The sequence below is a fragment of the Sylvia atricapilla genome, chromosome 10 (genome assembly GCF_009819655.1).
Source record: "Sylvia atricapilla isolate bSylAtr1 chromosome 10, bSylAtr1.pri, whole genome shotgun sequence".
Classification (NCBI taxonomy): domain Eukaryota; kingdom Metazoa; phylum Chordata; class Aves; order Passeriformes; family Sylviidae; genus Sylvia; species Sylvia atricapilla.
In genome coordinates, this window is record NC_089149.1 from 20,740,064 (window position 1) to 20,766,832 (window position 26,769).

The 26,769-nt window shown below is 43.5% G+C and overlaps 1 protein-coding gene across 2 annotated transcripts in view; it reads right to left on the minus strand.

The window, feature by feature from the left end:
* The window catches only part of EPHA4 (EPH receptor A4), a 103,073-nt gene that overhangs the window by 72,781 nt on the left and 3,523 nt on the right, over positions 1-26,769 (minus strand). For both annotated transcript variants that reach the window (XR_010744382.1, XM_066326245.1), the window contains exon 3: positions 24,171-24,834. Coding sequence is in view for 1 of the 2 variants with exons in the window: in XM_066326245.1 (XP_066182342.1) it covers positions 24,171-24,834 (664 nt within the window). In the remaining variant the exon portion in view is untranslated. The remainder of the gene's footprint in view (positions 1-24,170; positions 24,835-26,769) is intronic.

A 26,769-nucleotide genomic window follows, 5' to 3' on the forward strand; every position in this document is an offset into this window, starting at 1 on the left:
GCTGAGAACAGCTCGCCTGACCTGCCTCTGGCATTAATGGACACGACACTGTGTATCACTGTCTTAGATAGTGATAGATGATAGAAATCATTCATTTTCCTCCCAGCTGCTCTGGCCTCACCCGCTCACTAACTTCCAGCTCATCTCTCTACAGACCATGGGAGATTCCCGTATTATGGATAACTCTCTCACAGAAGTTAATGGCATGAAAGAAGCAGGGAGCAGAGGAAGGGAAAGCAGGGCTGTTCCTTTGGACCCCCTAAATTTGAGAGTGTTAACTACACAGACACCTAGAATGTATGCTTCAATATCCCTGCCTCAGTTTATCCACTTAGCAAGTGGCAATAAGATTCACAATAGATACACCTAAAAGCTGTTGTGTGGTTTAATTAAGCAATAGAGCACTTGCAGATCTCTAGATAACAAGATGCCCATAAAACAAGAGGAGGTGATTATTTCTGATGAAACAAATCATGGCAATAACCTTGCTCAGCAGGGAATACTCAGGGCTGTCTCAACTCTCCTTTTACAGCCTTGATGGAGGAAGCTTGTAGAGATTGTTTACCCACTCTTTTGCATCTCAGGCTTCGGCAGGACATTCAAGAGGATGCAGCAAAATGCCTGCATGGGCCGCAGTCTCAGAGATGTGAAATACAGCCCGTAGTTAAAAATCAAAGAGCTGGGAATCTTCTGTCAACAAGCCTTTCAATAGAGAAGAATAATTTAGCAAGAATAGCTGAAATGTCCCACCTTAGGGTGATCTGGTTGGCTGTGAGGAGAAACGCGTTTTGGCAGTTCCCGCATTCTTTTGTCAAACTTCTGTTGTCTGGGAAAGAGCAGAGTGCCAGAAGCCCTTGCAGGTGAATACCTTGGCTGTTTCATGCTCATTTGATTCAGAGCAATAGCGTGTTTATCTAGATGTTTGGAAAGTTATTAATGAGATCAGCAAATCTTTTCCATGTATAAATTGTAAATCACCTTCAGCAATGCCACGTAAATTATCAAGTCAAGTGAGAACATGCCTATTTATCTGTGATACTCTTTTATCACCAATAAATAAAAGCAAGACAGGGAATTACCTCAGGAGAAAATAGCTCTGAAGCAGAGTCTGTTAGGTCACCAACAGAAACACCAGCACAGCAGAACCCCTGTCGAGTTGTGGATCATGACATTCTCAAGGACATGGCAGGAGTGGCACTGCACCGATCCATACGGAGAAGGAAAGCAGCTCTTGCTGCTGACCCCATTCAGGCGCACTCAGAATGCTTTCCACCACTCTGGTTCACCAGCACTTGCTCTGCAGAGAGCAGATGTCTCCCCCAGGCCCGCACTCAGTGCCTCTTTTCATCCTCACACACCCCTGCCGAGTGAAGGAAAGGCACTTGATGTACAGAGGCTGGTTTGGAGGACCTGCTGTCACAGCCCCAGCAAGCAAGAGGCTCAGAAAAAGAACAGCCAAAGAGAGAACAGTTTTCATGAGTGGCTGATGGGGGTTCTGGGTAAGAAGAATTACAATTTGAGCTAGACTCAGCTTTTAAATCCTTTACTATCCTGAATTTCTAAGATGTATGGTATCTTTAAATGAGAGTTCTGCCCATCCATCTTCCAGGTCCAGGCAACCTGGAGATTTGCAACACAGCTCCAGGAGTACAGGATTTGGCCCAGTTGTGCAATGGGCATATCACCAGGTAAAACTTTAAAGTCGGGGTTTTTTATGGAGGCAGACATATAATGAACGCTGTAAGAACTCTTCAAGGGTCCTGCAGAAAGTCTCCCTTTTTATGAGAAGATAAATTAAATAAAGTCCTGGGGAAAAGAAGTAGATGTCAGACATGACCAAAAATAGTTGAGATAGGTCTCTTCTCTCCCAGCTTAGCCTTTGCCAGACAGCTCCAGGGAGGCTCTCAGCAGACACAGCAGTGAGCAGCAGAAAATCTGAATTGCAGGAGGATGGCAGGACCCTCTGACTTGCTCCAGGGGAAGCATTCAGAGCATGAATCCTCCTGCACCAGAGCAAAGCCACAGTGGCTGAAAGCCTACACGGTGGAGGTGCCTGTTGCTCCTGTGGGAGATGGAGCTCACACTCTGGGCACTGCAGGAGGCACAAACCTTGGCATGGTAACACCCTTTCAAAACCAGCTCCAGCATGAGGAATGAGTCCACAGCTGAGCCAACTGCTAAAGCAAATGAAAACTCCTCAGGTGACAGGGTTAATGTCAGCCAGTGCTGATGAGGGGTCTTCCTCTCCATACAGATCCCCAGATGCCAGCCCCATCCTCAGCATGAGCCATTCCCAGTGGAGCTTTGTCACTTTGCCCCAAGCCTCCTGCAGCCCTGGTCACCAGGGCAGGCACCCAGAGGGCACACACAGTCCCCAGGCTGGGGTACAGGTCAGGACACAGCCCAGCCCACAGAGCTGACACCGTGACACACTAGAGGGAAAGCTTCCCCTCGAATTCCTGCTGGATGTCATACAGCTGCTCATCAGGAGAAAGTGACAAAACAAACACAGTTTTGCCTCTTAATCTGGAAAAGCAGCTGTCTCCATCAAAACTACTGGCAAATAAACTCAAGAATACCATTCCATTTTGGCTCAGAGGCCCCCATGGTTGACATGATAGAATTATTTATTCAAATATCTACACGATATGTAAATTAGTGCAAGATAATAAAGAAATTAATTGTGGTAACCACAGAGCTATTTAGAAATGGCCAAAAGCACCACTGACTTCAGTCCAGACCACAAAACTTGACTCCAGCCAAGAAATCTGGTGGCAAGGCTGGGGCTGGCGTGTGACTCGCGTCCGCCGTGATCACCTCGTGCTCTTCCTGGTACGATAAGCTATCACCTCAGTTCTTATGAGCACTGCTTTATCTATTCCCACTAAACCATATCAGGACTTAATTCTGCCTCAACAATTAACAAAATGCTATCACCAACATCCCAGTTGTATCCAAGCTTAGGAGAGCGATGTTTTAAAATGCTGTCGACAGGGTGATCTTACAGAAGTTAAACAGATTTGCTTGGGTATGCAAGACAATCTGTTTTCAGCATATACTTCTCACTTTTCAAGAGATCCTAAAGTCAACAGAGTAACCTCTGCTCCCACTTTCAGCCGAGACAGAAGACCTGACGCAGAAATGGATTTTCCCCCCCTTTTCCTCTCTGCCTGTGTCAACTACCAGTAGGGTCTTCCCAAAATAGAAAAAAAAACCACTTTGCAAAACTTCACTCACTGCCTTCCTGGCGTTCCTTTGACTGTGGAGTTTCATACAGTGAGGCACCTTACAACTACAGAGGGATGATCCTCTAGAGCAGTCCCAGCACCCACCTATGGCCAGCAGAGCCTTTTCCCCGTGCCCACCCCACAAGAATGGTTACTTGCACTCCGCCTTTAACCACTAAAACCCAGTTCCCAGAGGATTTGTTAGGTTGCTCCAACAACCTCCCGGAGTCCTTCAGGACCACCATCTGCTTGAATTTGCAAGCACTTCATCACTCGTTTACCAAAATTTTTATTAGACTATTAAAAAAAAACATACGAGAGCCTGTACTTTCAAAAAGTAACACGCAGCTCAGCATAGTACTTTTCCATGTTCCTCACTTGTAATTGCTTAGCTCTTTCTCTTGCATGCATTCATTAAGAAATATAGATTTAAATAAACAAACCCCAGATTTTCTAGCAGAACCAAACCATTAAATTTGTACATAATCAAAACTTGTGGCAGTTAAGCAGAACAGGAGGAAATGTGCTGGCTGCAATGAATTAGTTATGGCATGTCTGATGTGCCAAGTTTATTTTCTAGACATATTTTTCCAATGTGAAGGTGCAGCCAAACAGCAGCCACTAATGGATCAGTAAATCTGCACTGTGCCAGGCAGAGCCCCGAATACATGAGATCAGCAACCAACCGGGGGAAGAGAGGAGATGGGTTTTTTGCTATATTTTATTCTTACGCATTTGCTTATGGTTTGTGAATGTGACACTTGGAGCTATTTTTGCAGTTGTACCCAACTCATCATGGGAGATAAGCAATCTTTTATAAGACCCATATGAATCACTTTTGCCAACATGAAGTGGATTTCGGTATTGCAAACACTTAGTGACTTTATTCAGGCGTGCACCAAAGAAGCCAAAGCAAGACGACAGAGCAGCTGCTCTGGTATATTAAAAGGTTTCCCAGAAATGCTGCCAAGGAGCAGCCTCAGCATCCAGACACCTCAGTGGTTACCTGAACACTCACAGCAGAGCTGCTGCTGACTCATAACCTAATTGCACTGGAAATTCTGCAACTGGGGAGCACAGGGCTGCCTCAGAGCTCCTCCGCCTTGTTACACACGCAGAGCCCATGACAAAGAGCATTTGCAATTCAAAGCACTCACAGATTCAGGGTCAGAGTTCCCAAGTTTTAAGAATTCTCCCTAAGTGCAAAGTCTATAGCACCGGATACCAACAGATTGATTTTTAGCGTCTACCTGAAGAAAGAAAAGATGAAGGCTGTCATTAGTTCAGCTTCTTGAGGGGGTCTTCCCCATCAGCGTGTGTTAGTGACTCGTTAAACAAAATGTTTTGCAGTAAATCACACGGAAACGTGAACTCAGCAAATGCCAGAGGCAATGGCAAGCGGATATGAATGACAATCAGAAAGGCGTGTCCGGATGCTTGAGGTATGAGCCGTGACAAAGCGCTTATGAAATTTCACCTGCCCGGATTGGGACAAGAGGTTGTGGCACTCAGGGGGGAAAAAAAAAAAAAAAAAAAAAAAAGGCACTTGATGCACTAATTAGAAAATAAACTCTGTGTCTGAACAGACAACAGACATCCAAATATTCCAGCCTCGGCAGGGAAAGAAAACCCAGTGATTGTGGGAATTAGTCAGAATCAGAGCTCACTAAATGGTCACGGCAAGGTTGGAAGAAGACGGTACAAGGCAACAGTTACTGCAAGCACCTCTTTAGTCAGAGCGAAGACTGAATTCTTTTCACATAATCATTCATTTGTACTCATGCGCTTCTCAAATAGATTTAGCAGACCTCTGTTCATCTTCTCTGAGCTGCTTTTGACTTCTTAGAAAATACACGGAGCTGATAACAATCCTTGCAAATTTTGTGGAAGAAAAGCAGACAGACACATACCTTAGCTGATTAAATGTTGAACATTAACAACATCCATTACCATCACCAGCAGCTAGAGATAACTAACAAAGAGGAACATGAAATCACATTACTGCATTCAGCAAACCCTCAGAAAATGCTACTTTTCACAGTCAAAAATAGCATACCTTACCAGCCCAGATTTCATCAGCCCATTCTGTCAGCAGTAAAAGCTGTTTTCTAGGCCACGGCATTTTCCATTAATGCGATCTGATTTGCCATTGCATTTTGAGAAAGCCAAGGTGAATGTGTGATACTGAGAGAGGATGGTCGGTAATCCAGAAACGAAAGCCTGAAACTCCTCATGTAGGGCAAGGTCAAAGAACAGCTGCCCATGAAAACCCCTGCACACCACATTCTAACTGGGATTCCCAGGAGCTTTGTACTAAGGGCATTTTAAATAAACAGCAACATACATCTCAAAAAAGGATTTAAAAAATGTGGAGATAATCACTTCTCATATGGCTTTACTACTGCTTGCACTTACAAATATGTCACCTGGGTAGTTTTATCTCCCACATTAGTTGATATTTAAGAAGTTCTCACTATTACTCACACTGTTCTGAATGTTAGATCTCTTCCTAGCAACTGAGGAAAACAAGCCAAAAAAATAAAACACAATGGTATTTTTGAAGCCACAAAGTAGTAGCCACCTGAGATAAAATCCTGCCTGCATGTTTCTAAGAACTGTGGTACCATAGGGAAGTAGTGATGTAAGAGCTGGTGGAAGTTTTTGATAAAGAAAATTACCTCCCATAAGTTACAAGCAAACGAAACAAAAATTAACAAGCTCCATAAAGCAATTAAAATCCAAAGTGTAATGCAGATGTAATGACTCAACAGCCTGATCATTGCTCTCATAAAACCACCCTCATAATGCATGGCCTGAGTCTCCTCACCTTGATATCACCATAAAATTAAGGAGCAAATTGAAATTCTCATAATCTATTAGTGGGGTTTCACCGATAAAAAAATCATAAGGGAGGAGAGGCAGAGCCAAGGGCTGGGCACTGAGAAGCCTCAGATCTGTGCAGCACAGAGCTTGACTCCATCAGGTGTCCCTGTATGAGCCAGAGGCCAGCTCTCAGCACTGCACTGTCTGTGCTCTGTGTGCTGCTCTACCATCCCACCCTCCAGAGACAAGTAAGTGGGCGCTGTCACTCACATCCTAGAGGCAAAGCACATCCCTCCTGGCAGTGAAAATAAGCCTGGAATGATTCTCCAGTGGGTTAAAAAAACCCTAAAAACAAAACCTAAAACCAAAAATAACATCATCAAAAAAATAAACTAACCAAACAACCCCCACCCCAAACTGCAGAAGGGAGCAAACACCATGTAAAGCCCTAATTTCTGCATTTTAAATCCGTCTCATTACTGAGTGGGCAATCCTCCTCTTTCCATCTTACCCTCTGCACTGGTGATAGAATACTGCTTACAACTTGATGTGATTCAGCCTTAAGAGAACATTCTTATTCTAGACTTGCACCCAGCTGAAAAGTTTCAAAGATGTTGTAAGACTCAAAACAATAAAACAACTGTCCTTAGTCTTCCAGATAACAAGGCTTTTTTAGTGTTTAAAATAACCAATACACATTCCGTGCATATTTAAACATATCTTTGTATTATTTCTTTATAAAGACAACTTTGGTCCTCACAAAAGAAGCTGTTCATGGTCTTGGGTAATGCAGAGTATATTAATTGGGCAATACCTCACACTTATTTTGGAATGCTAATTTGGTCAGAGCCCAGCTCTCACTGCACCCACTGTCACTTGCTGACTCTTTAGAGGGGTGGCAGTGAATCAGGAACACAAGAGCACGTTTGTGAGGTGAATTTCAAGCATGCTTGGGTGCCACAGTGCAGCTTGCACAGTGACCCTGAACCACCAAACCTCATGGGTTGAGATTTAACCACCTAGTTTTAGGTGGTAGATGTCATCGGCACTTTGGGATCAGCTTTTAACTTTGAATGGAATAAGGGAGTTCAAAAATTAACTAATACCCTCACCCAGTATCCACCACCACCTCTGCCAGGAATGAAGCAGCTCTTAGTCTCTTGCTTATGCAGCTCGTATCAAAGCTAGCCCTCGAATTCGTGATATTAAAGACTCCATGCTACATCATAATTTAGGACACCGCCTGCCTGCGGAAAAGACAAGCAGCATGTTTAAACAAATGGAAGCACACACCTGCCCAGCCTGGGCTGGAACAGAGCAGCCCGGAGCAGGATTTGCACAGATGCCACTGCAGCCGTCGCTCGGGCTCTCGGGCATGGCTCCCGAGGCTGTGCCCGCAGTGAGGAGGGAAAGCGGGGCCTGGCCACGGGGAGCTGCAGAGCGCTGCCCTCCGGCCTGGACACATGCCCGGGGCTGCTCCTGCTGTGTGCGGCCGGCACTGGCCCCTGCGGAGCCCTCCGAGCGTGCCCTGGGGACTGCAGGGCTGGCTCTGCCCGGCTCTGGGCTGCCTCGGCTGGGAGCAGCGCCGCGGGAACGGGCATGGCTTGACGGCACCTCCAAACCCACTCTTCGGCAAAGCCTGCTCCACAGCCACACTCCTTTCCTTCCCATCAGTATAATCTGGACCAGAAGTAGTGTTAGTCAAACTCTTGCTATCCTCAGCAGTTTAAGTGCATCACTTTGCCAGAGTTACGCTGTCCCAGTAAAGGCACCAGCGACATACTGTGACTTGCAGTGCTGCCTCCCCTTCGGCCTCCTTAAGGCACCCTCACATTGCCTTTCCTCTTTCTCAAAATGAAACTTGCTCAAATCAAAGCAAGATCAAACAGAACCAGAAAGACCCTTCTTTCCTTTAAAAACTTCCCACCAAAAACCAACAAGTATTTTTGGCAACTGGTGTTTTTTATGAGCTGGACAATCACATACAATTCTAAAAAATACCCTGTTCAGTCTTTGATAATTTACGTGCTTCTTACACAAGAAGATGCACTGAAACAGGCAGAAGCTCCCACAGCCATGAGCACCATCCCTTGAAGCTCAGGTGAGGACTCTGGGCACTGCCACCTCTGCTGACACATCCTTTCTCACCGCTCGGAAACGTCACTACTGACCCCAGCCCTTGTTTCCTGCCACTCCCTCCCTGCTGCAGTGACATTCCCAGCAAGAGCTTTAAATAACAGCCTGGGGTACAAGAAGAGTGACTAACTCTTTACATTTCCAGTCACACACGGTGATCTCCCAACAGCAACAGCACTGACAAGCCCTTCCTGCAATATTCTATTTAGCAGACGTATTTTCTTTTCTGTGGAAAGATGCTCGTAATCATATCTTAGAGCAATTAGAAACACAAATTGTTTTTCCCTTTCTCCTCCCAGGCACGGGCTGGCTGTGCCCTTGAAGTGGAGCCAGCCCAGGCAGGACAGGCAGGGCCAGCTGCCCCAGGGGATGAGACCTCAGCTCAACCTGCCGGGAGTCAGCAGGACTGCTCTGCAAAGGAGGGCTCAGGCAGCAACCGCTGGGTCAGGACCAGATGAAACTAAGGAGATGAGCAAGAAAGGATGACTCTTAAATGGGGAAGAGCATCCCAGTGGCCAGGGCAGGTGACAACTCACAGTGAGAAGATGCTGCCCTCATTAAGGCTCAGTGGTTTTTTTTCCAACAAGGTTTACTGGACAGGTACTGGGGAGGAAAGCACCCACATATATCAAAAAGTGAGCTCCTAATATAAGGTAAACAGGGGCACTGTAAACTTGTCATATTTTATTGCCTTGGTCTCTCACTCACCCATGAGAACACTACAACAGTCTTTACAACTCTAAGAAACTTCAAAATGTTTATACTAAAATCAGCATGATCCCTCAGCTAAAAAATTGCACTTCCAATTTTATTAAAACCTAAAAACACAGTGATTTGCTCACATTCACATAATTCAAAGGAACAGTCCTTCCCTGGCACTTCTCTAAGCTCAGGAGTTTATACTAGCAAACAAAGTGAGTGCTGTAGGTTGAAGCTACTCTTTGATCTGCTAAATAAATCCATAGTAAATTCAGGTTCAATTACAGTATTCAAATTTATGACATCCACAGTGCTTTATGAAGTTAGTGACAAATGCCAGTTTCACATAGAAAACATGTATTAACCTGCACAAGCCACAAAAAAAGGAAAAAATCAATTCATTCTATACAGATGTATCAAAATGTACTTTGACAGTTTTATGCAGTCTTTTACTGTATAAAGTAATGTATTTACAGCATTTGTCAATACGTTTGATTGCAGCTGTAGATACTGTGAACAACTCACTGTTACAAAGAAATTTCTAGTGTGACACCCTGAAAAGTAAAATTTGCTTTACTGATACACCTACATGCATATATTCACCAATGTAGTCATTGTTACTGCCAAAATTTCATTTGCATGCAAAATACCTCTGGTGCAAATTACCAATAACATAAGGGAGCCCATGAAATGTTAAAGACTTCAAAGGATGAGAGAAAAACTATTTGCATTTTGGGACTGATCCAAAGCACATTAAAGTCAAGAGGAATCTTCCCACTGGCCGCAACAGATGTTCTGACTTGAGGAAGTTTTGATGCAAGTCATTGACATAATAGCAGACCAGCAAGACCACAAAATCCACTTTCTAAAGAAACCGAAAGTTAACTTGGCTAAATACTGGTTTACTATTTGGCAGTTGCCTCTCAGTTTCTCCCAGGACAATCTCTGCTGCCTTTCCTGCTGTCCACAGCACACCTTTCTGTTTGATAGCCCACATTCGTTCACTTTTTACACCTAGACTTTCTTCTCTCTTGCTCATGGCTTTTAATTTCTTCCTCGCTCTGCAGATACATAACTTGACAATAGTGTTGTTTAATTCCACAAAAGTGACTTATGAGACAAGTATCTAGGCAGGACAATACAAAAGCTGTCAAAATCTGTTTTGATAGATCACTGCCTATAGAGCATTAACTGCTTTTAGTCCTTGGAAAACAGCTACTGGGTCTCATAAAAGATATAAGCTGCTAGCTGCTCACATCTGTTTCAGAATAATCAGCTTAATCAATGTTGCTTCAGCAATCTCTGTTCTATTCCAGATATGTTTTTGGTGCAACTTTTGAAATGGCATGAACATCATAACAGCTCCTACTCGGGAACAGAAAAAAAACCTGCTCACAGAAAGGACAGGAAACACAGCATGGTAAATGAAAACAAGTTATTGGATTTGCAACAGTGCAGGTACCAGGTAGATAAATAATAGCATGTTTATTTATATAAACTTGAATAATTTATTCCTTTTAGGAAGGAACATTTTTCCTAGTGTGACCTGAAAAAGAAATGAACTAGTAAAAAGAGCATTTCTCTAGCACAAACACTATTAGCAAATACCATATCTATTCTGTGTGTCACCAGTAAGCAAAAAGCAAACCCCTGCAACAGAAAAAATAAAAAAAAAACCCAACAAAAACAAACAAGCAAAAAAAAGTACTAGGACATAACGCACATTTTTCTTCCTCTCTATACTTCAAAATCATAAGCACTCCTCATATTTCACTGTAAAAGCTTTTATTTCTTGGTTCCTGCAGCTCAGGTAATGATATCGTAACTCAAAGGTGGTGCAAGGCTCACTATAGCTCTGACCTCATAAACAATTTTAATATCCCTTCTCCACATCCTCACAGATATAGGACTGCACCTGAGCAGACAATATCTCCTCAGGAGTTACTTGTTTATTCAACTCCTAAGTGAGCACATGTGCTCCACATTAAAACCAACCTGGATGCAAAGAGAAGGCTTCCCTTGGCATAAGGAGACCATCTTTCAACAAGCTGAGATACATCTGCCAAGTATCTCAGGTGCACAGGAGGGAAAGCAAAATTAAGCCAAAATACAGCCCAGACCCACAAAGCAAGGAGTGCAGCACCACTCCTGCTCTGGGCTGTCCCCAGTGTCCAGGACAGCTCCAGAGTGAGGAGAGCAGTGCTGCTCCAACAGGGCCATGGCAGCATTTCTCCTCATCTTTCCAGGCGAGCCAGTACCAGGCACAGCTCGTCATGGCTACTCCACAGCATCCCTGACTTTCTCTATCATTACCACGGCTCAGATGCTCAGAGGGGATACCAAGGCCAGTAAAATGAAGCTGTGAATCTCATACACAGGGCCATGATTCACTAGAAAAGCCAGGGCCTGTCCAGGATCCCTCTGGCACTGTGAAGGACTGGAACAAACAGAGGGTTATCCAAGACACCTGAAGAAGGTTCTTTTTAACTGAAAGTAGCTGGTTAAAATGGAAAGCTGAACAGCACAGCAAGAGCTCTAGCAGCCAAGAGACCTCTTCAGACTGAAAAAAGTTTCTCTTGAGGGAAAGAAGTCAGGAGACAGTATGATCAAGTCTTTGTTTCTAGGTCAGAGCTCAAAAGCTGCTTTTCACCTGTAAGACAATGGGGATCCCATAAAGACTGGACAAGAGCAGTTACCACAGGAGACATGGGTAGAGGTGATCCCAGTCAGCCCATTTCCAGCCCCACAGGTGGATAACCTGTAGTTAAACCTTTCTACTGGAAGTCTAACTTATTCTGAAAATCCTCTGATACTGAGATTCCCCCACATTCCTGGGCATCTGCACTGGCTCTACAGATCTCAGTAACTTTTTTTTTTTTTCAATTTAAGCCAAATTTTCTTGAGTTTATCAGCTCCATCTTTGCAGCCAAATTCTGTTCTGTGCACTTCTCCTTAAAGAAGAAAGGTGAGAGACGTTTCAAGGTATCTTCAACTTCAAGCAATTCCAGCCTTTGAACTCCTAAAACTGAACTGGACGGTTAGCCCTAACTTAGGCAGAAGCGATGCCTTAGTCTCTTAACCCTGCTTAAGGGCTACAAATCCATCAATCAAGCTCTGGACTACTTAGAAAGCCAATGCATAGTGTTTCAATTATTTCCTTCTGGAGTAAGGCCAAAATAAGCTTGTTGATGTGAATAGGTAAAACAGAATCTACTACTTTCTGAAAAATCTCTTTGAGAAACAAATTGAGAAGTGCTCTCAAAAATTTATTTCCCCTTACCTCACAAGGTGGACTTTGTTATTGAAAGTCTGCCTGCAAGAAGCATGATGTTGAGCTCAGGGCAATAAACAATTTATTTCGAGAAATCAGACAGACTGAATGAAGATAAAGGAATTAGAACCCAATACAGAAAGAAGGCACAGGTCAAATCAGCACTGGGACATCTTGAACAGTACCTCTATAAAGCATCAGTAATGATTAATAAGCTTGAATTTATGCCATACTTCTGGCTCTTCAGAAAGCTTTTACATAAGAAAAAAAAAAAAACAAAAAAAAAAACAAAAAAAAAAAAAAAAACCACCTGGCAGAGGACAACAGCTATTTTCCAAAAATAGTAATGAGGTCTAATTTTCTACTTCATTGGCACAACCCATCCATAGCCTCACTATCTGGCTGACAACTTCCCTGGACAAAATCAATCAGAGCAGTGGCACCAAGCAGGACCAAGTCTCCAGACTGTGGAGAATACTCCTAGGAAACATCAGGAGCCTTTTTACAATTCCTGCCAACACTCTCCCAGGAGAGAGGAGGAGCTTTCACCCTTTTAATCATGAAGAGCTGTAGATAAATTGTCAGAGTATCACACTTGCATATACACCGCAGATTCTGATCTCTTCTTTACTCTGACCACCCCTACCAGCTCTGAGTGACACAGATATAGTGTTTGACCTAATTACATTTTAAAGCCCAACTAAGGTTCTTGCACTCTAAGCTGAGACAGACAACTTTTTTTTTTTCTGCCCAGGAGTCCCTGTGACACAATACTTCTGACACATTGCAAATTTCTGAAGAATTATTCCTTCCAAACAACTATCTTCCTTGTTATTTAGCCAGGCTGAAGGGCAGTTCGCTGTCATTTATGGGACAGGCACGGAGAGGAGTGAATAGCAATTACTCAGCATTTGTTAAAGCAAAGGCCTCACCTTTAATAATTGCACAGTCACATTTCTTTCCACAGGGTCAACCAGAACTATGGAAAAGAGACTTGCTGATTGACACAAATATGTTTGTATTTCAAAGGGCAAACTACAAAGTCAAATAAAAGGCAGTGTTTGCACAAGAGTTAACTTTGTCATTCAGCATTCTCAAAGAGCTCAACAATCCCATGGAAAAATGTCTCTCCTTTGCTACACTACATTTTTGACTCAAACTTTAATGCAGGTGTACAGAGAGGTCAAATTAGCATGAGAGCAAAAGGCTAGCTAAACCCACAGCCACAAGAAAGAGGAGTTAGTGGCAACCTTTAAAGAAGCAGAGGAATATTGTGGGCAGAACTCCTGCCCCCATATCCTCACAGTGAGTTGGGAGCTGCTAAAAACTCAGCACAAGTTAGAGCAGCAGGGTCCTCTGATTGCACACACAGACAAACCAATGCCCAACCAAACAGGAAAGAGGGAGGAGACCTCCTTTTGCCACTCTCATATCCCAATTACAGTTCATCTTGAACTAAAAACACCACCTCTGCACAGTCACCACCTCAGCGCAGCCTAATGGGAAGGAGATGAGATAATAGGGCCACATACTGCTCTTGGGACTGCACCACTCCTGTTAAGACAAGGGCAGGTCCCTGCAGTGCTGGACCAACGCACAGGGCACCTCCACCAGCCTCAGTCACAGCCAGAGCTGCTCTTCCACAGTGGACAAGGTCTCCTGCCCCTTTCTGGAGCTGCCCTCCTTGGCAAAGCTGTGGCCATGCTCCTTTCCCTTCTGCTGCTGTGACTGTAGGTGGATTTTGTTCTCCCTTCTCTCCCAAATAAAAGAATCCTAAAGCTAAAATGGGTGCTTTCACAGTGCCCACAACCCTTTGAGCTCACTTTCCCAAGCTATTGGGTGTGTTGAATTCAAGGTTACCAAGTGCATTAATTCTGGGCACATTAAAACTGGGCACCAAGAACATGTCTTCAAAGAGCCACTGAGAGAACTTTATGGTGAATCAACTAAATGGATAAAGGATGTGCACAGGGATAGATTCAGACAAAAAGGATGGAAACAGTCTTGGAAACAGGTAATTAATGATGCTGTATATGCTGACTTTACCCCTTTAGCTGATTGCTTTCAACATTCTTCCCCATGTAGAGAAGCCTTTGAACCTCAAAGCATTACAAAGCTGTACATTATCATTCACCTTTATAGGCATGTGGGTTGCACTCGGCATCTACCAAAATGTCACGTCCAGCCTAAATACTTGGATCCAGTGTTTTCATCTTGTATGGATTTTTGGAAGTAGTCCGAATTTGGGCCAGCCGGACAGGACTGCACCTGGGAGTAGCAGAGGTTTCCAACGTGCCATGGGAATGACTTCAGCAACAAACCGCAAAAAAAAGTTCTCTCACATTAAGTGTAACTATTGCTACTCTAAGATTAAATATTACCTGGAAATTACACTCATTAACTGCAGAGTCCTTGATTAATGAGCAGGTGGAGTGCACACAGGGACCTGATGCTGATTTCAGCTGTCTTATTAGCTCTACCCTGGACACTACTGATCACCGCAAAAATAAATGAGGAAATCTATGAACTAATTATGAGTGGACAAAATGTGTCAACCTAATAACCGTGTTAGGGTACTTCAGAGATTAAGGGAAGGCTGGCAGATGTGCAAGATGCAAATCCTGAAGCCACTAAAAAGAAATAGCAACAGAACTCTGCTATCTTCTGGTATCTCTGGCGAGTGAGACCGCAGGAAGTCTCTCAAGAAACAGTCTCCATTTCAGAACAGCTCGAGAGCTATTTTGATTACTAGAATCGTTTGTTCATTGTTTTAACAGTGGCGGACAGAGCAGGAACCTCTGGTGCCCCCCGCCCAAGACAGGGTCCCCCTTCAGGGAAGGGGCACTGGGCTCTGCCAAAGGCCCAGAGAGGGAGGTCTGTGTCAGTGAGCAGGAGCCTGGCAAAGAGCAAGCCAAGGACAGGAGAGAGCATCCCCCGGCAGCTCCCGGAGGGTGCTGCTGCAGGTGTGCGGGCAGGGGAAGCCAGAACCACCTTCTGCAGTTTGTCGGCAAACACAGCTGGATCTAAGCATCTCCTGCCACACTTCTCCAGCAGCCGCTGCCTCCGAGCATTTCTGTGAAACAGCAGGGACTGCCCACACACCCTCTTTTTAATTTGTGTTTACTTGTCTCTTCAAAAAGCCCAAAGAAATCTTCTACACACAGCAGCTAAGTACAACAAAACTCAAGCACCAGAAGAGGAGTTCAGCCAACTTGTGCCCTACGATTGATCTCCTATTTCTCCCTCCACTTTCCTTTTTAATCCTGTTGATTATTACACAAGCTGCCTGATCTTCCCAAAGCTATCAACTCCTTCAACCCCATTTTCAGTTTGCCATCCCTGAAAGAGCCTGGGCACCAGATCAAGGAGCCTCAGTTTGACACAAGGCACGCCACTATTGATGGCTCCCCTGAAATGCTGGGGTGCAGCTGGCCAGCCCCCGAGGAAAGGCTGCCAAGACCCAGCCCCAGCAGAGATCAGGCCAAGGGAAAGTATTGATCCGCTCCTTTTAACATGCTAATTTGCCCAGTGGCTGCTTCAGTCATTGCCAGGCTGGACACTTCAAAAGGAAACTGTTTTCAAAGCACGGATGTCTTTTTCAGCAGCAGAAAAACTTAAACTGAAAACAAATGAATTCAAGCCCCAAGTTCACAGGAGCACTCGCAGGTATTCTTCAGCTCCCCAGACAGAGATGTTTGATGTATGGAAAGACAGACTTGTTAATTAGGGTTATTAAAATGTGGCCTGGCAAAAACCCTCTGGGATTTAAAATAAGAAAATCCACACCCTCTAAGTGCACACTTTATTTTTGATATAAGTACAGGCTATCTTTACATTATTCAGCGATAACCTCTGAAAGTGTTCCATTGATTCCCCCCCACACACACACTTCTTAGGAGAAGAATAAAATGTATTTGAAATTAAATTTTGGTAATTCAATTTCTGTAATTCAGCATCAACTGCAGAACATTTTGGCCTTTCTTAGCATTGATAATGGGGGAAAATAAAGGCAATTGTTCAATCCCTTCAGGCCGCTGAGAACACACAGCGAAGGCCAGACAAAACCCTGGTGTGACAGAGACATTATTAAAGTATTTTGGGAAGCAGCAGCGTTATTGACTGACGCCTTTGCTACCAACCTTTCAATCACAGCTAAATACACTGCGAGGAATGGATACAATGGCAGGGTTTAATTAACGGTCTGGGCAAGCACTGAAATGTTACATTACACAAGTTTTGCAGGCAGAACAGAAATCAATTCAGCATTTTGCATCAGCGTTTGCAGTTCGCATCATGCTCCTAAGGAAAACCTACTATGAGCTATGAAAGAAAACCAGGAGTGCTCCCCAAGCTAAGGGGGAAAACGAGCTGTAGTTCTGACCCACAGTGTGTTAACCCTCTTTGCAAAGATTGAAGAGCCAAAAGCTTCAATTTCCTCCGGACCCTGGCCCGGGACAGTCACAGCCCACTGAGCCCAGGGCAGCACCAGTCACCCCCTCCACACTCATGCCCTGGAAAAGGAGGGAATTTGGGATGCTGCTGACCTCTAACCCCTGGCTGCAGGAGACAAAAAGCTGCAGAATAGAACAGGAAAATGGGGAGAACTGACTATCAGCCTGACCTTTGCTCTGGAGCAGGCAGCAGCATCTCAGCAAACTCATTCACAGAAAGCAGGCATGAGGAGATAACAGCAGAAAATACAAGCAAAATGGAACTTGCTTCCTTGCCACTAAATTGTCAGCTTTATGGGACTTCATGCTGAACGGTATGAAAAAAAATCCAATTTGCTTTGAAGCACATTAGTCTAACATCCTAATTATTGTTTACATTGCCATTTGCCTTCTATTAAGAATTGAATAATTACCCAGCACTCCATAGTTTAAAAATACAAGCAAACAGGATTATCTGGGTAATTAAGACACTGTACTGCAGCTTTGTAGTGTGGCTGCACAAAGCTCTCACATATACAAGCAGAAGCAATAGGTATTGATCACTGTAGCTAAATGATGTTTTAAGGATGTGTAAAATGGGTCCCTCATCACGAAAAGGTGAGCAAAAACTTTTCACCAGTGAGAAGGAGCAGAAGCTGTCTGTAGCTAGGACACTTCAGCATTCCCTCTGGTCTAAACTCAGTCACAAACATCCTGAGTGCCTCTGGGGAAGTTACCCAGGCTTCATCCCTCCATCCTCTGGCTGCTGCAGCACTGGAGCATCCTTCCTCCTCCTCCTGCCCAGGACCCTGCCTTTGCCCAGGGGCTGAACCTGCTGCCTCTCCACAGCTTGGGCTGTGCAGCACTGGGCTCCCAGCACACCCTTCACTGGGTTTGTACACATTAACTCAGAGTTACTGAGATTTAAACCCACCCATCGAAGAGAAGTATAGAAAGCAGATCAACCAAATGGGTTTTTTCCTAGGCATCCATGACTAAATGAGCCAAAGCAAATACCAACTGTATAGTGTAGCTTTTTTCCCCCCCTCCAAACCTTAATAGCCCATCCATATTGTACTTTGAACAGCATGACCTCCCCTTCTGGATGACTGTTAGGACAAAAGCAAAGTTTTTGCACGTTCCTTTGTTGTTTTAAAGAGCCTTTCCTCCATTTAATTACGCCACCAGGTTTCACACTGCGCAGTTTACTACCCCTGTGAAATTACTTTCAAGTTAAACACTAATTGGACATCCAACAAAAACGAAAACCCCCCACAACCATGTTTTTCCTTCTGGTTTCTTATAGGATGTAGGCCCAACACGATCAGGGTCCCAATTTCATACCACTGATTTATAAAGACACAAAATGAAAACCAGTCTTTTAAAGAAATACAGTACATTCATGCAGCATGTGTTCTAACTTATATCAATAAACCTTTCAACAAATCCATTCTGAACAAGCCTGTGTTTTGGGAGCATTTAATGAGCCTCAGCTTTATTTCAAGCCAAAGGCAATTTTAAGTAAAGTTGAAATAAAGAGAAGTTAAAAAGAAAAGAAAGCCACTAAAACCAAAAATAAAATAAAATATGGCTTCTCGTATAATCATGAGGCTTAAGAAAGCAGAACTTTTCTCACAGATTATTTTCATTCAATAAATAAAGACAGCAGAACATTTCTGTATGTTTACTTGCCCAAGTGCTGGGACCCCTTCTCAGCACACTATAACCATGGGCCAAGGCCAGCCCAGCCTTGGGCAAAGGGAAGGGCACTAGCTCAAGCCTCAGCAGGTATTTGGCCCAAAGCATAGGAAATGTCAAAATGTAATGCTGCTTTTTCATGCCCTGAGTGCACACTGACAGCCCAGAGGGGATCCCACCTCCTGAACTTCTTCATCCCCCCAGCTGAGGCTGCAGCTACAGAAGAGCTTGGTGATGGCAGGTGAACATCTGGAGGAGATGACACCCAAGGGCCTGCAGCCCCTCCAGGCATGACAAGTGGCCCTTCCACACCCAGCCATGGTTTTGGAGGGGTCAGGGTTTGGGCACAGCACTGTCCCACACGCCAGCTGGAAGGGAGCTGCACACTGGGGCCAGAGCCACAACCAGCCATGGTCAAGACATGAGGAGCACACTGAGCAAATATTACACTGCCTCTTAAACAAAGAGATCAAAAAAAAAAATCAAAACAGAATTCATTTGCATAAAATCCAAATCTTTTGAGCTCTGCATAAACAGAAGAAGATTTTGGCTGGTGTTTCCAAAGGAAGCTCTTATCTCCTTTGTGAAATGGGGAAATGGGTGTGCTACTTTGCATGAGGGTGTATACAAAAGATGTAAATGAGGAATTTGCTGCATGCAAAAGGCAAAGCGGCCGACAGCTGCCAATCCCCATTCACAGGGAGAGCTTCCCCAGTCTCTAGCAGGAGGAAGGAGAAGAGAACCAACATGTTTGCTTCCCAGGGAGGTGAAGCAGGCTCTGAATATTCATAAAATGGCCGTTTAGTCATGGGAGTGTTAATTGTCTCTGATTCACAAAACTGTGTGACCTCACCTGCTCCCTGCAACACATGAAAAGGATGTCGCATAATGGGATGAAACCAGATAAGATTTATCTCACAAGTTCGGGGGTCTTTTTGATGCAATCTCAAAAGACCTTAGAGTACTGCAGAGCATTTCTTTAATCACTACTCACAAGCACAATACAGACCAAGCTCAGTGGAGCATATTATTAGACAGATAATATCCCTTAGCCAGCCAAGATCTAAATACTGAATTCATCACACACTGGTTGAGTTGTCTGGAAAGTTTTTTTTTTGGTTTTTTTTTTTTTTTTTTTTATCCTAAAAGGACACACAAACCAGAAGATGGGCTAGAAGTTCCATAAAAGACTACCCAGACCTACCATGAAATTCATTACCACCACAAAACTCATCTGGCTTTGATTCTGAGGACTGTGCTTTCCACCAATAACACACAGAATATGGACCAGGTACTGCTCCCCTGTGTACTAGCAGAAATCCTGTCAGAAATTCAAAAGGAAGCCATCACAGCCTTTCTCTAAGCAATAATACATGAAGGGACAATTGTTTGACAGCTGTAGCTTGACTTCTGAGGAGGCCAGGCAGGAGAAAAGCAATAGAGTTCCTGCAATGACATGTAAATGCAGATTTTGAAATGCACCAGGTGGCACAAGAAAATCACAGAGGGAGTAACCCTTGGAAGAACTATTGAGCTACATGAGAACATAACCAAATCAGCAGAGAAGAGAACCAACTAAATTTGGTGCAGACAGACTGTGTTTCAGTATCACTCCCAGGCCCCGCCTGTAGCTTCCGTCTTCTCAGCTCCTTTTAAAACGTAACATGTTGAGTCTGTGCATTTTTTCCCCTGCCAAAAATAATCAACCTGAAAAAAATGCTTCTGAAATCTCAAATCTGCACAGTCTTAGTCACCCTTCTGATCACCCTTTTGTGCAGACAGACTGTACATGGGTGCTATTTTGACAAAAAAAGTTATCTGTGACTAAAATGGGAAAGTACACACAAATTACTTTGCTCCCCCACCCTTAAAAAACCCACCATCCAAGAAACTTATCACAGAAAAACATATAATTAGACTGTACACTTCTGATGCAAACTGAACTGCTGCTTTCAATGATCACAGCCACTCTTCAAAGCCTCCAAGATAAAAAGAATCATATCATTCAAATTATTACTTCTTAGAGATGCTCTTATCAAAGTTCGAAGGAAAATTCTAAAAACAGCAGTGATATGAAACCAGGACTGAGCCATATTTTAAATGACACTGGATTTTCTGCCAATTGGCCAATTCACAACTCAGAAAAAGCAAGTGTAGATGAAGACAAAGCTGTTGGCTCTCATAACCTTTACAGTATCACAGTAAAAATCTCAACTGTCTCACATATTTATACTAAATGGCAGGTCTAAAATTGAGATTTGTAATTTCACAGCATCAAAATCATCACAGATGGCTACAGTCTATTGCTTCTTTAATCTGTCTTTTCTCCCTTCCTGCTTGTTTTACCCCCTCCTCCTTTGAGTTAGAAAGATATGTGTTTTATCATAAGGAAATCATAACTTAAGCCAAACCACATTTTATTAATGTGTAACAAAACAATTTACATGACAATGATGTGTACGACTGAAGTTTAAAATTACTTTATGTCTCAGCTTTGCCCTAAAGCACTACTTGCTTTAGCCTTGAGATGTGCCACTATTTGGGATACTCATCTTCCATCAACAATATTCCACATTCATATTCTCCTAAATGGACAGCCACCAACATAGAACATTTTAGAGAGAATACACAGCAGTAGAAATAGCAAATTGGAATTTTTTTTTGGCATCTAATTCACAGCTACAAGTTCATCCACAAGCAAAGAATCAGAGCTCACCCAAAATTTCTACTGATCAGGGCCAACTTTGCAGAACCACTGCCATGACACCTGTGAAGCTTCCCAAATAAATATGGATTAAGTACTTTGCTCCTTTTCCTTCCTGTTCCAGGTTTTTTGCATATATACATATACACACACTTATGGACGTTCAGTAAGACAATCATCATCAATAAAGTCAAGTGGGAAGAGAAATAGCAGTCAGAGAAAGGACAGCTTTTTGTCATCATATTCAAACACCTCCATACCACCGACACAACGTTTTAAAAATCCCATTTGAGGTCAGAAAGTCATTAACTCCCACTACAAGAACTTTAGATGTGAAAAGGCTTTCCATTACGCTTCCCACACACACATCAGAAATTAGGCAAAAGAATCTCGAGGAAAATGTATTATTTAAAGATCGGGAGGGTGAGTGAACTTGAAGCAGCTTGCAGGACAACCCAAGGGCCAGCTGGCTGGAGGAAGGGAGCAGGTCCCAGCAGAGGACAAGGAGCTCCAACACACACTGGGGATCTCCCAACAAGTGCAAAGCCCCAACCCACCGGCCCCAACTATTCCTGCCCACTGAGCTTTTGTTAAACATTCAAGATCTTAATCAATCCTAACTCTGACCCTAGGATCACAGGGGAAGATGGATGAGGAAACGGACAACCTCTGACCTTTTGTTGTATTTGTCCTGCCACAGTCAACCTATTGAAAAACAACTGAGGTGGAACCTGCTCACCAGCTCCTGTCCCAGACCAGCCCCTTTCACAGCCTTTCCCAAACTCAAAGTCTCTTCCCCTGCCCCCAATCCTCTGTATCAAAACCACAGGAATCCTCCTCACTTCATCCTCCTCCCCTCCAAAAACCTGTCAGAGCAGAACATTAGCTAAACGATTAAGTTAAGAGTGGAAAAAAAGAGGGAAACTTCATTCTGTAGTGTCAAAGGCCAAAGCGCTTTAACAGCCTCACTGGAAACCAGAGAGAAGCTGCACAGTTCTGGTGAGCTTCATTAATTCATCAGGAGGAGCTTCCCAGTTCAGTGTTCTGGCTGGAGAATGGCAAATATGAGAAAAGGAAACCACAAGTAACAGCTGATGAAATGGGTTTAGCACTCTCACTTATGCACTGGCTGGAATGGTCCTGAAATGACCAGCACAGGCCAACTTCATTTTGGAGTGCCCAGGAGACAGAACACTTCTAACACCTTTGTCAACACGGCATCACTTGATCTTCCTTCTAATTGGGAAATGTAGAATTTGGTTTTCCAAGCCCAAACCTCCCCAGATGCAGCTGACAACCTTTAGGTAATCTGACAGTCAGCCCCAAGGTCTAGTCCAACACTACAAAAATAAACTTCAAGCATGCCACTATAACCACTGCCCATCAGCAAAACCTCAAGAGATTTCCCCTGAACAACACAGGATTTGTTGGGACAATTAGCTCACCACGTCTGGGCCACTGACACTGAAAAATGGATGATCTGTGTCAGTCTGACCTAGTGCTGACCTAACAGGCCTTTAGGAGAAGGTGGAATCATCACTGCAATAAACCAATAAATGCTTCCCCACTTCACTTTCTCCTCTCTCCTCTTACAGGCTGGTAAGGTGTCAGGAAGCTTTGCTCAGAAGTTATTGAGCTGTGAGAGAGTAACAGCATCTCCCCAACCACCAAGGCAGCACCCAGGCAGTGCCACAGCCACAGGTTCACACAGGCTTTCAAGTTTCCATCTCTCAGGATGGAGAAACAAACCAACAACAACACAAAAAAACCTCCCACAAACAAATAAAAAAAAACACCCCAAACAAACAAAAGAAAAAAGTTAAAAAATTAGAGTAATTTACCCCAGACAGGATGCCCTGTCACTATGCAGCTCATCTTTCAGTCCTCTGGCAAATTTCAGCTCATGGCAATTTCGTTGCCACTATGACACATTAGGCTTCTGTCATAGAGCAAAAACTCAGGAAATTAAGGCTGAAGTTCACACATAGCAGTTCTTTCCTACCAAAAATTTAATTTCAAGGAATAATAATGAACTTCATATTGACTGTAAATTACCACTTAAAAGAAATCAAGTAGGACATGCAAAAGACACCATTCTCTTAGGAGTCCATCACAAGAGCAGCCAGTTACTTGCTTTGCTAACTTGTTCTCAGTCTCAAGATGATAAAAATGCTCTAGTAAAAAACACACCAAGAAGATGAGGCAACTGACTCCAAAGAACCTTCTCTAAAAACGTGGTTCCAAATCCCAGAAGGAGCTGAGCACCTTCAATTCAGCACCCAGCAAAATTAAGCTCACTGACCTGTGCAAGAATCCATTTAAGTTTGATCTTAATTTATGCTTACATGAGCAAGACTTTCAAAGCAGAGGCCAAAGATATTTTATTTATAAACTCTCTCTCTCCTTCCTTAACCTTCTACAGCTTCTTTATCCAGAAAAGGAAGGCAAAGAGAATATAGGTATTGAGGATTTTTCTTTTAGGGCAATCTGTCTTTTATACAAACTTTAATCCCTAATTCTGTAGCACACAGGATGGTGTGTGTGTGTGTGTGGGAGGGTGGGATGGGGTGGAGACCTTTAGCATTTCTAAGAGTATCCTAGCACCTCTTTTATTTAACTGACAATAGAGACTCTCTGAGAAATGAAAATATTTAACAAAGGCAGCAGTGTCAAATATCAAAGGGTATTTAGTGCTAAAAACTTGCAACAAGTAAAACACCAAAGATTTCCATTTCCTAAAGTGGGAAAGTAATCCAGCTAAAACTCCTGTCCTGCCTCCCAGACTGGTTCTTAACCTACTGCATTATCCAAAGTCGACTTTGACAGAATTTCCTGTGTTTAAAAAAGTTCCCTTGAAAGATTTGTCTCTTCAAATAATGGTAGCTCAACTGCACTGCTTTGCAGTCATCCACATTTTGGTGCCTATCACGAGCCAAATCAAATTTAGGCGTCTGCTAGAAAATGTGTTTCACCTTCTGCCTATTACAGCAGCATCCTTTGTTTTGCATTATATAATTCTTAGCCTTGCCACCTGGAGCTATTGGAGTTCTTCATTAAACCCCTCTGTCCCACCACATCCCACAGGGCTGCTAATCACTGGCTTGAGTCCATTGACTCTCTTCTCTGATCCAATTATGCATTCCACTAAGCCCTAATGAACAGTACAGTATGGCTCGTCCTACCTTGGCATTCTCCGTTGCGCTCCTCGTAGCCAGCATTGCACAGGCAGTTGCCAATGGGCACCAGCCACTCGCCATCTGCCCCACAGTACATTTTTGGCACATCCTTCTCCTCTGAGTTGTTGACACAGGAGCCGCGCACCTCCACCAGAGAGGAGGTGTCAGCCCCAGTAATGGTGTCTGGAAACTGCGCCAGGTTCCGCACCGTCAGCGGGCACTTCTTGTAGAACACACGCACAGAGACCAAGGCAATGCAGGCCCCCACGTCCTGAAAAGCCAAATAAAACCCCTTCTTGCTGAGTGGTCCCACATCCCGGATCTCTGTGTTCAGCTTCATGATCCTGTCACCAATGTCCACCTGCGTGAAGCTCTCGTCGGCAGCGATGGTGTCGATCTTGGCAAACTGGCTCTCGCGAATAAAACGCTCTTTGTCGTTGTTTGATTCGTAGTAATACAGGTTGAAAGTCTCTTTGCAAGTTCCCATGACACCCGGCAGGCTGTTGCAGTCTCTGAGCGTGAACTTGATTTCAATATAAACCCTCTGAGCCCCCTCACGGGGAATCCAATCAGTTCGTAACCAATTATTCTGACTGGGCTCCATCACGTTGCAGACTTGATAGGTGCGGATCGGAGTATTCTTCTCATCCATGATGCTCACTTCCTCCCACTGCAGGGAGGAAAAAAGGGGAGAAGTGTCCATCAGCCTCAAAAGGAACAACAGAGCTTCACAATAAACAACATGCGCTTGTTCCACTACAGGGAAACAAACAAACAGACCAAAAAAAAACCACCCAGCCGACCAAGCCATAGCCAGGACTTCAGCTACTCGGACATTAAAGGAGGCATCTGTTCAGGAGAAACAAACTCCAAATCCCCTCATGCCTCAAGGAGCAAGCATGGGTTTTAAGGGCTCTCTGAAGCAATCCAAGAATGCTCCCTCAACTGACCAGGTTTATTTGCAGTTCAGTTCAGTCCACAGAACACTGCCTACAGGAGGGGTACACACAGAACTTTACAGTCACAGAGCAGCACTGACCTGCAGGGTTTTCTCTGCAGCAGGTATCTCAAGGACCCTGCCTTGCACCTGGGAATCCCCAACAGGTGACAGAGTGTGACCCAGTCACACAGAGAGAGACATCCACATTTCAGACATCACTACCACATACGTATTTTAAAAACTCTGAAGAAGCCATCTCTTATCTTTTCTCTGCACTACCAACTACTTTCCTAGGCTACCGTTATCCCAGACAGACTCAGTAACTTCTACTTTGTAGACAGCCATTTCTGCTCTAAAGACCTGGGTCCTTGACTTGGGTAGCTCTTAGAGAAGGAAAAACATGTAAAGAGACAACGCCATCAGTCTACCAGCAACATCACCATAACCTTATCCAAACAGTTTCTTACTAGTGGGAAGGCAAAAAAAAAAAAAAGAAGAAATACTACATATCTTTTTTTTTCCTGGTGGAAATGTCAGGGAACAGCTAATTTCATATTATCAAAATCCCAAAAAGGTTAGCAGAAAGGGAAAACGCTGAAAGATAAGGATAGCAGCATTCTTTAGAATAGTTACACCCCTCAAATCAAGTTCAGGCATCTTCAGAAGTGCCAACCAGGCAACATGATTATGAAACTACAACAACACATGTAATCCAAAGTGGGTATGGAAGGAGGAGACACAGGAGCTCAGCATAATGAGCTCAGAAAAGGAAAGCACACATACTCAACAGTTCTGAAAAAAAAAGGTCAAAATATTATCATAGACAGAAGAAAGTTTATCACAGTGCTCTATTGGCAGGGAGAGAAGGCAAAGTAGGGGCATTAGGAAAAGAAATCTTCCCAGGAGGAAAAAAAAATGCAAAATCATAGCACTTCAATTTATATTATTCAATTTATGCTTGCCTATAAAAATATTACTTAATGATATGCTGACTAGGTTTGCAGGCAATACAATGAAGCATATAAAATTATCCTTAGAAAACAGTGATAACTTTAAAGAGACTTCTCAGAAGTGCTTTTCAGAACTACTGAAGCCATAGCTTTGATAAACAGAAGCCTTCTTAAGATGAAGGGGCTTCTCATATAATATCCTGCATTCTTCTCACAAGGATTGCTCTTATGCAAGTGATTTTTACTTAAAAAGCTTCCAGCTTAGCTGAATCCGTTTACAGAATGACAGCAGTTAGCACCATGAGTCACTGGGAGCAGAAAGAATAATATTTTATTTGCTGCCTAGAGATAACTGCAAATTAAAATGAAGAAGGGGGGAAATCAATACTCAGCATGTCACTCCTTTCCAGAGAAAAGGAAGAAATGAATCTTAAAAAGTCATCTATCAATGTAAAGTGTAACATGTTGTTAGTAAGAAGACAGACTTGTTTAATTTAGAGCACCAGAGAGCTAGTTTACTGTTACAATATTGTCTTTATGATCCATCACTTTCCATTCTGCTTATCTTCAGATTGCCTATGCTACCAATATTGTGTGTGGTACAAGAGAAAGGAAGAAGCAGAGGGAAATAATACTTGTTGATGGGATTTCCTTTAGTGCATTTACACAATGGAGGATGCTGCTGGAGGATTCAATAGAGAGACCGCTGAGGTCA